The 17,280-nt window shown below is 45.0% G+C and overlaps 1 protein-coding gene across 1 annotated transcript in view; it reads right to left on the reverse strand.

The window, feature by feature from the left end:
- The window catches only part of LOC126947129 (cAMP-dependent protein kinase catalytic subunit PRKX-like), a 103,151-nt gene that overhangs the window by 36,851 nt on the left and 49,020 nt on the right, over positions 1-17,280 (reverse strand). Inside the window, exons 3-4 of the mRNA XM_050777754.1 lie at positions 6,864-7,127; positions 616-735 (exon numbers count right to left, since the gene is read on the reverse strand). Coding sequence (XP_050633711.1) covers positions 616-735; positions 6,864-7,127 — 384 coding nt within the window. The remainder of the gene's footprint in view (positions 1-615; positions 736-6,863; positions 7,128-17,280) is intronic.

Genomic DNA, 17,280 nt, shown 5'->3' on the forward strand with positions numbered 1-17,280 from the left:
TGGGTTGGCACCCCTTTCCTGTGCCACAGGTGTGCGGTTTTAGGAGAGAACATATTCTCACCTTCCTCGCCGGCTGTTCATGCAAAAGCCACTCAATTGCATTTGGCTGATTTACCTTGACCCAACCTGTGCCCTCCTGAGCTCCGCAGGTTACTTCAGCAAGGGTCAGTGCAGAAGATTCATTTTTACTTTAATTTCTAAATTCTTTTTAAGACTAATTAAACACAGAAGTGATAAGGGGGAAAAGAGGAGAGCAAGGAGTTCAATCTGTAGCTAACTGTGAAAACCAACTGAGATAACTCACCACCTTTGGAGCAGCCCAGAACGTTAATTTTATATTTAAGGAAGATATGGATATTTCAATATAAAAATCTCAATGGGCACGCATGGTGGTTCCTTCACAAGTTTAGGTTTTTTGCCTCTTATTCAAACAAGCTCAACTGCTAATTCACATTGCCAACCTCAGCAGGGCAGCAGATGTGTGTGCAGCCACACCGTGTGTCTGTGATACTCACGTACTGTTTTCAAGGTTACAGAAAAGCCGAGGGGATGAATGGGTGGGGGAAGGGGGTGCTGGCCTGTAAGATGAAGATTCTCTACGGAGACTCCACTTACCCCGAGAGCATCTCGAATATCAGGATGCCGAGGGCCCACCAGTCCACGGCCCTTCCGTGGCCCTTGCTCTGAATGACTTCCGGGGCCAGGTACTCGGGTGTTCCACAGAGGGTCCAAGTCCTATATGGGCGACAGAGACAGACCCCCACAAAACTCAGTGGTGCTTGGCTAATGCAGTCACCTTAGAAGCTCTGATTGTTACAATAACTTAGTTGAGTAAAACCACGCTCCCTTTACCCTCCTGTGCACACATTTTACTGTGTCAAGACAGTAACATTGTTTTTGCTGATTCCTTTCCATAGTAACATTTCTTAACTGGCTTGGAAACTAAATAATTGGTTTTATCATCCTTGCTACTGTTGCTGGTACTGTTACCACTGTTACTCAGAAGCAAAAAAACTCAGACTTTTTATGAGTTATTTATACCTGTCTCAGTATAAATCATAGCGAATTAAACTAAAGGAAAAAGAATGAGATCATGTCCTCTGCAGCAGCATGGATGGAGGTGAACAGGACATTCTCCTAAGTGGACTCACATCACACAGCAAATACGCCACGTTCTCACTTATATGTGGGAGCTAAACACTGGCTACACACTTACACGGAGAGGAGGACACACAGATACCTGGGCCTGCCTGAAGATGGAGGGTGGGAGGAGAATGAGGATGGGAAAATAACCTGTCAGGTATGATGTGTATTACCTGGGTGACAAAATAATTGGTAAACCAAGTGGCATGCAGTTTACCCATATAACAAACATGCACATGTACCCCTGAACCTGAAACAGAAGTTCTTAAAATGAATATACAAATAAAAAAATAAAATGTTTTTAAAAAATCCTTTATCCCTCAAACAAACAAAAAAGTGTGGCACTGAAAAGAATAATTCAAGAACTCATTCAGGCTAGCGCAGGAGCTCATTCCTATAATCCCAGCACTTTGGGAGGCCAAGGCAGGTGGATCACCAGGAGTTTGACACCAGCCTGGCCAACATAACAAAACCTCATCTCTACTAAACATACAAAATTATCTGGGAATTGTGATGCATGTCTGTAATCCCACCTACTCGGGAGGCTGAGGCAGCAGACTCAGTTGAACCTGGGAGGCAGAGGATGCAGTAAGCCGAGATCACACCACTACACTCCAGCCTGAGTGACACAGGGAGACTCTTTCCAAAAAAAAAAACACAAAAAGTGCAAGAGAAGAGTCCATACTTGTAACAGACTGGATGGTCTGCAGAGCTTATATATGTGTTCTTTCACTCTTGACCTTCTGCAAAAAAAAAAAAAAAATATTTATTGCCCCCTGGAAACAAGTGTAAAGACAGAAATATACTTCCTCCCCTGCATGCCATTTTAAAAGTGCCTGCTTTGTGCTCTGAAAACAAACTGGTGGCTTCAAGCAAAAAGTCTGTACTTCTTCCCCTAAGAAAGCTCTGGAATAAAAAATCACTTTCTTTATATCATACCTCTTGCTAACTGCACTCTGCAAATGGTGAGCAGCTGAACCTGTGTTTTGGTTACAGAAGCATCTGCTAAACAAAGTCAGGACAAGATAACAAGGACTGCAGCAGAAGATGGAAGCCTCATGGGCTAGAAAGGAGCTGAGTATCATTAACCCCAGAGAGGGGGCCATGTCTAGGCCATATCCCATTAGCGTTCTACTGCTGGGTAGAATTTTGCTTTAGGCTTTCAGCAATTCAGACCCGTAGCACACCTCCAAGCCACATCCACCCTTCCTGACACGTGCTTGCTGTCCTGGTGTGTGGGGCCCGTCTGTAGACAGGCAGAAAGAAGCAACATCCTTTGAGGGGAAAAAAATACAGAGGCTTTGCAAAAGACCTTTCCCTCCCCCAGGCACATCAAAGAAAGAAGAAACTCTACTTTGTAATTTGAATGTAAACCGAACAAAAAGCAAGTTCCATGGAGTCTAGTAATGTACACGTTTATCCACTCTCAAGTTCTTTGCACAATATATCAAGCACGTGCAAAGCCTATTTTATATCCAGCACATGTTGCCTGAGTCCGCCCTGTTTGCAGTGGTGTGGGCATGTATCTTGGCTTCAGCTCCTCAGCTTCCTGCTTGCAGGAACCCACTCAAAATGTTGTTACTGTTATCTTTTCCTCCCTTCCCCACCACACCTCCATACCCCAATTCTTTTCAGACAACAGACTTTTCCACATTAATCTGTAAGCCCTCGGGATAACAACTGGTTGCCATACAAATTTCAAATTCTCTTGGCCATCCATGAAATAAAAGTACCACAAAGCCAGGCATGGTGGTTCATACCTGTAATCTCAGTACTTTGGGAGGCTGAGGCAGGAGGATTGCTTGAGGCTAGAAGTCTCAGACCAGCTTGGGCAACATAGCAAGACCTCTTCTTTACTAAAAAAAGGCCAGGAACGGTGTCATCCCTGTCATCCCAGCACTTGGGGAGGCAGAGGCAGGTGGATCACCTGAGGTCAGGAGGTCAACGAGACCAGCCTGGTCAACATGGTGAAACTCTGACTCTACTAAAAATACAAAAATTAGCTGGACATGGTGGTGAGCACCTAAAATCTCAGCTACATGGGAGGGTGAAGCAGGAGAATCACTTGAACCCGGGAGGTGGAAGTTGCAGTGAGCCAAAACTGCGCCACTGCACTCCACCCTGGGCAACAAGAGCAAAACTCCATCTCAAAAAAAAAAAGCCAGGCATGCTGACAGGTGTCTGTAGTCTCAGCTAGTCAGGAGGCTGAGATGACAGGATCACTTGAACCCAGGAGTTCAAGGCTGCAGGGAGCATGACAGTGCCACTGCACTACAGACTGGACAACACAGCAAGACCCTGTCTCAAAGAAAAAAAAAACAAAAATTACTGCAGGCTCTGGCAGATACAAGTCAACAAAGAAGACAAGGAGAGAAATTAAGTTACCTTCCCATGGAGGAATATGGGAAGAGGCTTACTTTATGTGCAGGTCTCTGCACACTAGATCTAAGCATGGAACAAAGATCGCCTTGTGGTCCTATTAAGTGCTTCTCACCCATTAGACTTAAATCTACAAATGGAAAGTACAATGCACACTATTTTAGAAATGTCCTCTCCCCTGCCCCTCCCAGCAGAAACAACTCCAAGTATACCCTAGTTGATTCGATGCACAACACTTCTGTTACTCTACAAGACAACTGACTTATTGGCCTACTAATTTTGTATTTTCACCTGGCGAGTCCATCCAAAATTGCCTGAATGTAGCCAAAAGCACAGAACTTAGCTGACATGAAGCCCAAGCAGAGGTGGCCAGAAGTCATCCTATAGGCATTAGCTGCAACTTCCACTTACCTTTTGAAAGATGAGGCTCTTTTTGGCTCCATGTTAGGGTAAGGACACACAGCTAAGGTTGTGTAAGTTTCCAGGTTCTAACTTGCCTCAGGAAGACTTTGGCCCCATTAGAGTCACTCCTTCCTGCAAAAACCCCAATGCCTCACTAGATGTACAAAGAGACATACACTGCTATAGAGAGATGTCGACTGCATGAGTATGAGATGAGACAGTCTGAGTGTTATGTCGACACCACTGGTCTGGGCAGTGAATTATCCACTTCCCTGTTCCTATCTCCTTTTGCTCACCTGTCTTTTTGGTAGAAGGAAGGTGACACCTGCTGTTCTGTTTTCTCACTGTTCTTAGTTTCATTATGGCTGGGGGAGGGGAGGGAGGAGGCCATTTTAATGAAGCAGAAACAGAGCTAAGGATAGGATTCTCTGTGAAGTATAGATATCCAATAACTCCTGTGTTCTGAATGCCCACACCTTCCGCCACACCTGCATTGGTTGAACTGTGCACCCCAAAAAGTCCTAAACCCCAGTATTTGTGAGTGGGACCTCATGTGCAAACAGCATCTTTGTAGCTGCAGTCAAGTTAAAAAGAGATCATCCTGGCTTAGGATGGGGAATAATTGCTTAACAGGTACAGGTTCTCTTTTGGGATGACGAAATGTTCTGGAACTAGAGAAAGGTGATGGTTGCACGACATGATAAATGCAATAAATGCTACAGGATTGTGCACATTAAGATGGTTCAAATGCGCTGGGTACAATGGCTCAAGCCTATAATCTGAACACTTCGTGAGGCCAAGGTAGGAGGATCACTTGAGCTTCAGGGTTCCAGACCAGCCTGGGCAACACAGCAAGACCCTGTCTAAACAAAAATATTTAAAAATTAGCCTGGCCTAGTGGTTCACACCTCTAGTCCCAGGTACTCAGGAGGCTGAGGCAACAGGATTATTTCAACCCAGGAGTTGGAGGCTACTGTGAGCTGTGATTGCACCACTGCACTCCAGCCTGGCTGAGAGAGCAAGACCCTGTTTCAAAAAATTTTTTAAATGTAAATAAACAAAGACAGTTACTATGGTACATTTTAAAGGCATTTTACCACAATAAAAAGAGAAAAAGAGAGAGAAATGGATGACATCTCTAAGTTGAGTTTCAGTCCAGTCCCTTTACGTCCTAACATGTGGCATCACCAGCCTCACTCTCTGTCTCTCCTCACGGCTTTGTGTATGACGTGGTGAGCATGTCACTCACCTAATGGGCACAGTGGGGCTCAGGAAGAATATGGACAGCTGATGAGAGCTTTTACTCTTGATTTCAGAAACAAATGCATGTTTTTCCTTTTTATCAGAAAAGTATGAGACAGTGTTTTCTCTAGGTTTGATAATGCAGGAAATAGATGCTAGTCAGTACTCACAGGGAAAATACTACACACCTTTTCTTGTAGGATCATGGGTTACAATCAAGAAGTGGGGTGTGGGGGTTTTTCAGAAAAAGGAAAAATTTTCATCATTGTTGTTTTTTATGGGGACACAATCACAGTTCCTAGAACTGCCTGATGGAAACAAACAGTTGAGAATTTCAGGCCCGTGAAGGGAGAAGGTGCACGTCTGCAAGCATGGGACAGCTTCCAATAGCCAGCCCAGGCACTGGGAGGGGTTTCCTCTGTGACAATGGCTCCTAGACACCACTGACCAGCAGGGAGAAGGGGGTCTGTCACCAACCTCGGCACAGTAATACACACTTCCTAGTACGAAGTACAGCAAAATTAAACAGGGCTCAAGGGAAAGTAACACCACCAACTGCAAACAGACTCCACATCTCTCTTCTTCCTTTTTTGCTTTTATCAAACTCTTTAATTAATGAGGATGGTATCAAAATCTTGATAGGAACACATCTTGCCTTTTTTATTTTTTATTTTTTTGAGATGGAGTCTCACTCTGTCATCCCGGCTGGAGTGCAATGGTGCAATCACAGCTCACCATAGCCCCAACTTCCCATCCTGCCACCTCAGCCTCCCAAATAGCTAGGACTATAGTCATACCTGGCTCATTTTTTGTAGAGAGGGAGTCTTGCTATGTTGCACAAGCTGGTCTTGAACTCCTGGGCTCAAGTGATCCTCCTGCTTCAGCCTCCCAAAATGCTGCAATCATCACGCCCAACCTATGTCTTGCTTTTGATCAAATCTCATTTCTTACTATATCCATCTTCAGTCTTTCCTGGTAATTTAAATACTTTACTGAAATTCACTCTTCATTATTCTGACACAGTAAAATGAAGTCACTGTCACCAAATTTGGCAATAACAGGTTTTTCCTGCCAACTTCAACACTTCACCAAAACTCCACACCTCATCCCTCAAGGCATCATTCTGAGGCAGTAAAACAGTAATTAATGGGAACTTGGGAGTAGGAGAGTATAGACAGTTCTTGTCAGTTTTGTCAGGGGAAAAGTGAGAATAATTGCAACACGGAGGGTTCCCAGACTGTTTTGTTTAAAAACAAACAAACAAACAAACAAAAACACACACACACACACACACACACACAGATACAACTGCCTCCTCAATCTGTCATCAGGAAATTACCTCTGTAACTGGCTCCTCCCACCCTTCCCACTTCTGATTCTCCAGTGTCTATTACACTCCTCTGTATGCCCTGCACACCCACAGCTTAACTCCCACCTATAAGAACACATCCTATTTGGTTTTCCATTTCTGAGTTACTTCACTTAGGATAATGGCCTCCAGTCCAATTGAAGTTGCCAGCAATCACAGCCCACTTAAACAAGGTCAACCTGGCTCTCTCATCCCTGGCTGCAAGTGTCTCCCACACATGAAAGTTAAACTCTGGTTCCCAGTCTTTCCCTGCTGACCTGCCACAACTACCACGATCTTTCTTATTGCCAAGCAGCGTAGATCCCGTCTGAGCTCACATTCCTCTTACCTGTCTACCAGCTTCTTGGCAAATCCAAAGTCCGTGAGCTTGATGTGGCCATCCCTATCCAGCAGGATGTTCTCCGGCTTCAAGTCTCTGTAGACGATCTCCTTGAAGTGCAGGTACTCGATGGCACAGATGATCTCCGCAGAGTAGAAGAGCCCCGTGGTGCTGGAGAAGCGCCCCCGGTTGCGCAGGTAGCTGAAGAGCTCCCCGCCCGGCACGTACTCCATGAGCATGTAGAGGAAGCGCTCGTCATGCCATGTCCAGAACCTGTGGGGACAGCACACGCTCAGGGCCCTGCCAGGGCAGGGCAGGGGTACATTGTCAGCTAGGTGTTGGGGTACAGATGCAGCTAGGTGTCAGCACACACTCAGGGCCCTGCCACAGGAAGGGAGGGGATATACCATCAGCTAGGTGTCAGTACACGCTCAGGGCCCTACCACGGCAGGGCGGGGGTACGCCATGAGCTAGGCATCAGCACACACTCAGGGCCCTGCCTCAGGAGGGGACGGGATATGCCGTACGCTAGGTGTTGGGGTACAGATGCAGGTAGATGCCAAAATGTGTGTGCAGACAGGCAGTAATAGCTGGGGACAGATGCTGGGACATGGAGCACACAGGTATGAGCATATGGGTAAAGACATCTGTCCTTACATATGGGTACAGATAGGTGTTAGAATGCATCTACACATAGATATTACTATGTGCTCAGAGACAGACATTAGTATATGGGTGCACATGGGTGCTAATATATGGGTGTAAACAGTGTTACAATATGGTATAGAATATGGATATAGATATATGTTAGCATACAGATATATAAAGATGTTAATATGTAGTTACAGATAGGTGTTAGGATACAGGTGTAGATGGATATTAATTATACGGGTGTAATTATATTACATGATAAATGTTGAATACAGGTGTAGACAGATGTTAATATGTAGGCATAGAGAGATTTTAGGATATGGGTGTAGATGCATATAACCAGGTGTTACCATATAGGTGTAGATGGATGTTAGGATATAGGTGTAGATAAATGTTAACATATGGCTACAGATGTTAGGACATGGCTGTAGACATATGTTAATATATGGGTGTAGACAAATATTAGAATATGGATATAGATAATGTTAGAATATAGGTGCAGACAGATGTTAATATGTAGGTAGAGATAGATGTTAGGATATAGATGTAGATAGGTGTTACAATATAGATAGATACAAATGTTAGAATATGGGTGTAGAGAGATGTTAACATATAGGAGGAAACAGATTTATAATATGGGTGTAGACAGATGCTAGGATATGCGTGTAGACAGATGTTAATATACATGTAAAGACTGATGTTAGACTGCAAACATAGATATTAACAGAGGTATAGAGAGACATTAGGATATGGGTGGAGGTGGAAGTAGACTGGTGTTGCTCTGTGGGTGTAGACACATACTAGGATATGGTTATAGACAGACGTTAATAAACACATAAAGACAGATGTTAGACTATGAACATAGATAGATATTAACAGAGGTATAGAGAAACGTTAGGATATGGGTGTAGATGGATATATACTGGTGTCACTCTGTGTGCGTAGACACATATTAGGATATGGGTATAGACAGATGCTAATATATGGATGTTAGGGCAATCTGGCTGCGACGTCTGCTCATCACTGATTGCCAAGGTTGATTCAGCTGATCTGACTGGCTAGGCGGTTGTCCTCTTCCTCCTTCATGGCTCTGTGTGCATCCCTCCCAAACATGCCTGTTCAGTCAAAGAGTATGACCATCCCCAATAGAGGAGGACTAGTCTTCGGTCAAGGGTATACGAGTAGCTGCGCTCCCCTGCTAGAAATGCCAAACAAGCTCTCAAGGTCCACAGATGCTAATATATGTGATAGATGCTAAGGTGCGTATACAGACAGATGTTAGGATCTGCATGTCTGTAGATGTGACTCTGGGTACAGACAGGTGCTAATGTATACAGATAGGTGTAATTCATCAGTATAGGTAGATGCTAAGATGTGTGTAGATGTTAAGACAGGTGTATAACCAGATACTGGGAGAAGCATACAAATGGATTTTAAAGCACAAGTTGCATAGATTTTACATACATGTTGTCTTAGTACATTCTGGCTGCTATCACAAAAAAACCATATACTAGGAGGCCTTACAAACAAGAAACATGTATTATTCTCAGTTCTGGAGGCTGGAAGTCCAGGGCGCCTGCTGATGAACTGCGTGGTAAGGGCCCATTCCTGAGGGAAGAGCGCTTCTCGTGACGTCCTCCCATGGACCCAGGGGGAACGGGCTCCCCTGGGCCCCTTCACCAAGGACACTGGTCCTCTTCATTGGCTTCACCCTCACGATCTAATTGCTTCCCCCCAATGCTCCATCTTTTAATTCCATAGCTTTTGGGGTTACCGTCTCATTATATGAATTTGAGAGATGCTTTCAGACAACAGCAGATGTTAAGATATGTGTCTCCTGGGACATGGGTAAATGTCTCATTGTCTTGGCATGAATGAAGAGTAAATATCATGGTCTCACATGTTAACATTCTTTTCAAAATTCTAGCTTCAAGAATGGTAAAAAAATAAACCACTGTTGTTTAATCCACCCAATCTATGCTACTTTGTTATGGCAGCCCTAACCTACTAACCAACAACACACAGATCTTCAGAGATCACACCCGATTCAGTAACCTGGAACTATCACTAAGCTTGGGAATTAACAATAAACTAGCAGACTGCATCCCAAACCTGCTGGGAAAAGATAGCCCTTTTAAAAAGCCCCAAAGGAGGTATTCCTAAGCACTTGCTTGTGGAGCTTGCCCGAGGTGCCTTCTTACAAAGGTGTTGATCAGTGGAAGAAAATGCAGCAAAGAGAGATCAAGGAAGAGGAAGAGGTAGGGATGAAAGTAGGTACAGAAGATACTGAGGTGCGTCTGTGCATTCAACATCTCAGCACAAATATAAGTACAATTTGCACAGATAATGAAAGAAGGTTTGTGCCTAAAGAAGAGGTGGGGGAAAATGAGGCAGATTTGGAACCAAGGGCTTTGGGATTTTGTTTGGGGTGTTGTTTGTTTTTGAAACAGGTTCTTATTCTGTCCACCAGGCTGAAGTGCAATGGTACAATCATGACTCATGCAGCTTCAACTTCCTGGGCTCAAGCAATCCTCCCACCTCAGCCTCATAACTGGCACTACAGGTGCATGCCACCACATCTGGCTCATTTTTTTATTATTATTTGTACAGACAGGATCTCACCGTGTTGCCCAGGCTGGTCTTGCACTCCAGGGCTGAAGTCATCCTCACAACTCGTTCTCCCAAATTGCTGGGATTACAGACGTGAGACACTGTGCCTAACCTGGGCTTTGTTTTTGGAGACCTAGAAGACACCAGCATGCCCGTGTTTCCATGAGCACATGAGAGGGCCACCAGGAGATGGCACCCAAAAGAATCAGAAGCATAAAGGACAACCTTAACCATGACCAGGAAACATACTGTTATGTTTCATCTGATCATGACACTATCATGGATGCTCCCTTGCAATGTCATTCCAATGAGTTGCAGCCAGTCGGTGTATGAAGAAAACAAAAACAATGCCCAGGAAACCTTTCCTGAGGATACGGAGCGATGCTCAAGGTCGACCAGACAGTCTTGTCTGCCAGCACAGGCCATGCCACCAAAACAATGTAGAATGAAAGCAAAGACATGGGAGACAGCTTACAACGACACAGAGATTAATGATAGGAAAATCATAGGCCAGGCACAGAGGCTCAATGCCTGTCATCCCAGCACTTTGGGAAGCCGAGGCAGGAGGATCACTTGAGGCCAGGTGTTCGACAGCAGCGTGAGCAACACAGCAAGATCCCATCTCTACAATAAAAGAATCAGCCAGGCATGGTGGCGTCCAGCAATTCAGGAGGCTAAGGTGGGAGGATCCCTTGAGCCCAGGAATTGGAGGCTGCAATGAGCTATGATCACAACATCACTGCACTTCAACCTGGGTAACACAGCAAGATCCTGTCTCTAAAAGAAAAAAATAAATAAATAAAACAACATGCTACTGTCAATTTTAAATAAACATTTATTTGACTAAACACAATACATATAAACAGAGTTTATATGTATTAGCAAAATATAGGCCTCTTACATAAAATTACCTAATGCACTTTAAAATTTGCAGATTCTGCAACAATGCTGGAGTTGGGGGACTAATGACCCACAAATTCAGGCTGTAGGAATGCCTTCCTCTGTCCTCCTTGCTGCTAGATTCCTGCCCCTCAGCAGCTGGGTGGCTGAAGGGAGCTCAGGGTTAGAAATTTCCTTTTTTTTTTTTTTTTTGGAGACGGAGTCTCACTCTGTCGCCCAGGCTGGAGTGCAGTGGCCGGATCTCAGCTCAATGCAAGCTCCACCTCCCGGGTTTACACCATTCTCCTGCCTCAGCCTCCCGAGCAGCTGGGACTACAGGCGCCCGCCACCTCGCCTGGCTAGTATTTTTTTTTTTTTTTTTTTAGTAGAGATGGGGTTTCACCGTGTTAGCCAGGATGGTCTCGATCTCCTGACCTCGTGATCTGCCCGTCTCAGCCTCCCAAAGTGCTGGGATTACAGGCTTGAGCCACCGCACCCAGCCTAGAAATTTCTTTTGTTTTTTTCCCTTCAGTTACTGAAGGCTGTGCACCTGTGTCCTACCTCTCCACTGATTTCTTGCAGCTCAGCAAGTTCAAAATTTAGGGTCTTGAGGCAAAAGGGATCCAGGAAGAGTATCTGGGGAGGGAGAGGTATTTGTTGGAGTGGTTTTTTGTTTTGTTTTGTTTGTTTGCTTGTTTGTTTTGAGACAGAGTCTCTCTCCGTCGCCCAGGCTTGGAGTGCAATGGCATGATCTTGGCTCACTGCAACTTCCGCCTCCTGGGTTCCCATGATTGTACTGCCTCAGCCTCCTGAGTAGCTGATTACAGGCACATGGCACTACGACTGGCTAAAATTTGGTATGTAGTGACTGTTTTCCAGAGCAATCTGTTGGAGTTATAAAGACCGACCACACACCCATGCTCCTTTCATCTTACAGTTGACGTCTCAAGTCATTTTCTCCTAGCTAAATGACCTAATGTTGTGCTCTGCACCATTACTGGTTGGGCAGGAGTGTTACTCTCAGTACTATTTCATGATTAAGCACACGGGATCTCAAATGCATGACAGTCAAACTGTACTTTTGTGGATGAGCTTAGAAGACAACCACAATTTCACTGTTCTGATGGCAAAATATTTTCCAAGGTCCAAATACTATCATACTGCTGAACTTCTACAATAAACTTCTGTGTCAGCTCGTGACTTTTTATCAGCTAGTGACTTTTTAAATTTCTTCAGGCCACAAAAACGGTCAAAGCAATAGCAAGACCACTGTGTACAACAATTAATTTAGTTGAAAAGAATGGCTGACATATGCAAGAAAAAGATGCATTTTCTCTCTCTCTCATTTGATACAAAGTTCTAATTCTCGTCCTCTACAGATCATCCTACCCGTGGTTGAAATTGCAACTTCCCCTGCAAGCCAAGTGACTGAACCTGAGATCTTTGTATTGTCAGGGCTTGCATATTCTATATGCCTGCTAAATCCTGAAAGTCTCTCTCTCTCTCTCCTGTCAATTAGTTTCCAACACATCAACACATTCTTTGGATATATCCTCTATCCTCCCCCATCTACCCCAGTCTGGGATAAAAATCTGCACAGATCCTCTTAGGAACAATGCATCACCTTGTCACAATGTAGGAGAATCCTTCAGGAGCATCAGAGATAAATGAATGAAGGTCACCCTTCAGGAGCATCAGAGATAAGTAACCATAGTGGGAGATTAGAAGGATTTGGGTAGGTTAGAAGGGAGGAATGAAAGAACTTTCAGGATTTAGCAGGCATGTACAGGATTTAGCAGGCATAAATCCTGCTACAGGATTTAGCAGGCTAGTTTTTTGTATTTTTTTAGTAGAGACGGGGTTTCACCATGTTAGCCAGGATGGTCTCGATCTCCTGACCTCGTGATCCGCCCGTCTCGGCCTCCCAAAGTGCTGGGATTACAGGCTTGAGCCACTGCGCCCAGCTGGAAGTTGCAATTTCAACCACAGGTAGGATGATCTGTAGAGGAAGAGAGTTAGGGCTTTGTATCAAATGAGAAGAGGAGGGAAGGGAAGAGGGGACGAGGGGAGGGAAGAAGAGGTGGGGAAAGGAGGAGGGAAAGCAGGGCAGAAAAAGTTACTGCATGAGTGGGGAAAACTACTGAGATGTGTAAGGTTGTATGAAAATATATTTGTTCCACAAGTGTCTTGGTAAAATCAACATCAACAAACTACAAGATTTAACAACATCATCTAATCAGTATATATGAAGTGAACACATCATTTTTACCTATACACTAATGCGGGATCACCCTTCAGCATCTTTAAGAAGTAACAGTTTATAGAGAGGTAGCCAAGTAAGAACATATTCCTATAAGGAAAAAAATCTGGAAAACTGGGATTCCCTTGCCTTTCCCCAGCTCAGTAAGATTAAATAAATATTAGAAGAAAAACAAAAGTTCTCTGAGACATCCTTCCTTCAAATCTTTTATCAGTAAGACTTTGCAGACGAGTGTGGTGGCTCACACCTGTAATCCCAGCACTTTGGAAGGCTGAGGCAGGAGAATCACTTGAGACTAAGAAGTTTGAGACTAGCCTGGGCAACATAGGGAGACTCTGTTTCCGGAAAAAAATAAAAAGATTAGGCAGGTGTGGTTGTGCATGCCTGTAGTCCCAGGTACTTAAAAGGCTGAGGTGGGAAGACAGCCTGAGCCCAGGAGTAGAAGGCTGCAGTGAACTATGACTGAACCTCTGTACTCCAGCCTCAGCGACACAGCAAGACCCTATCTGGACAAAAAAAAAAAAAAAAAAAAAAAAAAAAGACTGCTTACGTGGACAGAATTTGTACAGAGCTGGGTATCACTAAAGATAAGGAACAAAATGTTAAAAGAGATGCTGACTTTACTATCTCCAAAAATCATTTACACAACTTAAGTCATCATGTGCAGGGACTATGGAATGGGACGGAGTTTAGTGACCACAGGTAATTTCACATCTGAGTTTAGAAAATTAGAAACCGATGCATCAGTTCAATGATTCCAGTTAACTGCGGGACTCTGCCCCCGACATCAAGTCTATAAAAGTTCAAAAGCAATAGAAGATAACAGGGTTTGTCACAACGGATATGAGAAGCATGTTCAAGATCTAACCCTTACGGTAAGTACTAGCCTCAGGAATCAATGAATTCGTCAACACATTAATCAGTTACTCAACAGCCACATTCTTTATTGGTTTCCAGATGTTTTGGACAAGGGCCCCTTATGTGCCAAGCAATGTCCTCGGTACATAATGTCCTCAGGAAGGGCAGATCTTGTGACTGTCATGAGCTCTGCAGGCTTAATGAGGAACAGACATTACACAGTAAACTTGGAAGGATGGCTGCAGGGAGTCTTGCAAGGCCAGGTAGAAGGTGGAGACAGGGAGGCAGAAGGCATCTCTGTCCCCACAGATAAAGGCCAAAGGAAGACTGCGGAGGGACATAAAAGAAGGTTGGAGGCCAAAATGCCCCAACACTTTGTGGGGCCAGTGTGGCAGACCACTTGAGCCCAGGAGCTCAAAACCAGCCTAGGCACAAATCAAGACCACGTCTCTACAAAAAAATTAAAAATTAGGTAGGCATGGTGGTGTGTACCTGTACTCCTAGCTACTTCAGAGACTGAGGTAGGAAAATCACTTGTGTTCAAGAGTTCAAAATCAGCCTGTACAACATAGCAAGACTCCCAAAATTTAAAAATTAGCCAGGTTTGGTGGTACTGGTGCTATAGTCCCAGCTACATGGGAGGTGGCAGGATCACTTGAGCCCAGGAGAATGAGGCTGCAGTGAACTATGAAGACACCACTGCACTCCATCCTGGGCAACAGAGAAAGGCCCTGTCTTTACAAAAAAAAAAATTAGAGATGGGGTCTCACTAAAATGCCCAGGTTGGTTTCAAACTCCTGGCCTCAAGCAATCCTCTCGCCTCAGCCTCTGACAGTGGTGAGATTACAGGCATGAGCCACCGCGCCCTGCCTATTTTCACATTAGAAAGGTTTGGGCTGATACGGGAGGAAGGGGTGAGTCCAGCAGAGATGGGAGATCAATGGAGAGCAGGGGAGGGCATCTAGATAAGCTATGGTGGCTTCTGTGAAGACAGCATTGACGTGGATGGGCTCTGGAGATGGGTTGTAGAGTTGGAAAGGGGCAAGGCATGGTGGTGTGCACCTGTAATCCTAGCTACTTAGGCAGGGGAACCGCTTGAAACCACAAGTTTGAGACTAGCCTGAGCAACATAATGAGATCCTGTTCACACACAAAAAAATGTTAATTCCCTGGGCATAGTGGTGTGTACTTGTGGTCCCAGTTTCTTGGGAGGCTGAGGTGGGAGGATCCCTTGAGTCCAGGATGTCAAGAATACAGTCAGCCATGACTGCACCATTGCACTTCAGACTCGATGAGAGAGCAAGATTACATCTCTTTAAAAAAGAAAAGAAAAGAAAAGGACAGGACTCAGGATTAGTGTGAATACAAAGTGAAAGAAATAAAAAAAATGGTTCCTAGGTGAGCCCCAAGAGCTGGAGGGAACACTTCCGAAATGGGGAAGTGCAGATGAGGAACTGACTAGGGCTGAGGGGCAAGGAGGAAGAGCAGGAACTCACTTTTGGTGAGAGGCATCTGAGCAGAAGGCTCAGAGGGTGGTGAAGTGGGCACACACGTGTAGCTTGGCAGGCTGAAGGCGTGGGTTGGCAGCAGCGCTTGGGAATCTGGAGACCAGCAAGATAGCGAATGCAAATACAGAGCAAGAGGAATGAGAGGGCAGAGGCGCTCCTGTTTCCCACTGCGGGGTCCAAGGAAACGTCACCAGGAAGTGCGTGCCCACAGGCACACAGCCTTGCTCCTAGGGTCACATCCACCCTCCCATCCTCTGCAACTCTGCCTTACACAGCTGAGCTCCTCTCGACGAGAAAGTGAGGTCACCCCCCTGCCGCATGCACTGGAAGGCCTCCTCCGCACCAGCAGCACATCCACGGCCCCTTTCCTCCACTTCCACACCATGTGTTGTTTTCTTACTGTTTTGTTTTTTTCCTGGATAGGGTCTCACTCTGTTGTTGCACAGGATGGAGTGCGGCGGTGCGATCATAGGTCACTGCAGCCTTCAACTCCTGAGCTCCAGCAATTCTCCCACCTCAGCCTCCTGAAGACCTGTGACTACAGGCATGCAACACCACCCCTCGCTATTTCTTTGAGCTTTCTGTAGAGACAGGGTCTCACTATATTGCCCAGGCTGGTCTAAAACTCCTGGGCTCAAGCGATCCTCCTTGCCTGGATCTCTCAAAGTGCTGGGATTATAGGCGTGGGCCACCATGCCTGGATTTTTTTGTTTTTATAACCGCCATTCCAATAGATGACTGGATAAAGAAAATTTAGTATATAAAAGCCACACAAAATGTAGTATATCAACACCACCATCAAAAATAATATCATGTCTTTGGCAACAACAGGGATGGAACTGGAAACCACTATCCTAAGTAAAATAACTGAGACACAAAGTCAAATACCACATAGTCTCGCTCAAAAGTGGGAACTCAACAGTAGGTCCCCATGGACACAGAAATGGAAATAACAGATACGGGGACTCCCAAAAGGGAAACGTTGGGAAGGGGTTGAGGGCCGAGAAATTACCTATCGGGTACAATGTTCATTATTTGGGTAAGGGGTACACTAGAAGTCCAAAGCTTACCATGACACGATACACCCATGTACCAAATGTCCACGTGTGTCCCTGAATGTCTAAAAATCAACAACAACAGTAATACTACAACTTCTCTTCCTCAAAATACCCCAGAGGGATCTCCAAGAAAACAAGAGACAAAAATGATGCATACTCTAGTGGCAGGAGGCCAAAACTGCATGGGGCACGTGTGCGTGTGTGCATGCATGCATATATGTGTGTGTGCATGTGCACGTGTGTGTGTGCTTGTGTGTGTGAGGGGGCTTTTTTAACACAAAGAAAAGTACAGAAGGACCCACACCAGGCTGTCAAATAGTTACCTGGCAATGAGGAAGAGTGAGTGGAAGAAAGGAAAACTTGAGGCAAGCCTCAAAAACAATCCATAACTAAAAACACTGCACAGGTGCCCTGCATCAGTGGGAAAGGCATCTAATTATAATACTAAAAATGTATTTGAGGGGCCCGGGTGGTGGCTCATGCCTGTAATCCCCAGCACTTTGGGAGGCCCAGGTGGGTAGATCACTTGAGGTCAGAAATTCCAGATCAGCCCGGTCAACTAGGTGAAAACCTGTATTTACTAAAAATACAAAATTAGCTGG

This window comes from Macaca thibetana, chromosome Y (genome assembly GCF_024542745.1).
Source record: "Macaca thibetana thibetana isolate TM-01 chromosome Y, ASM2454274v1, whole genome shotgun sequence".
In the NCBI taxonomy this organism is placed as follows: Eukaryota; Metazoa; Chordata; class Mammalia; order Primates; family Cercopithecidae; genus Macaca; species Macaca thibetana.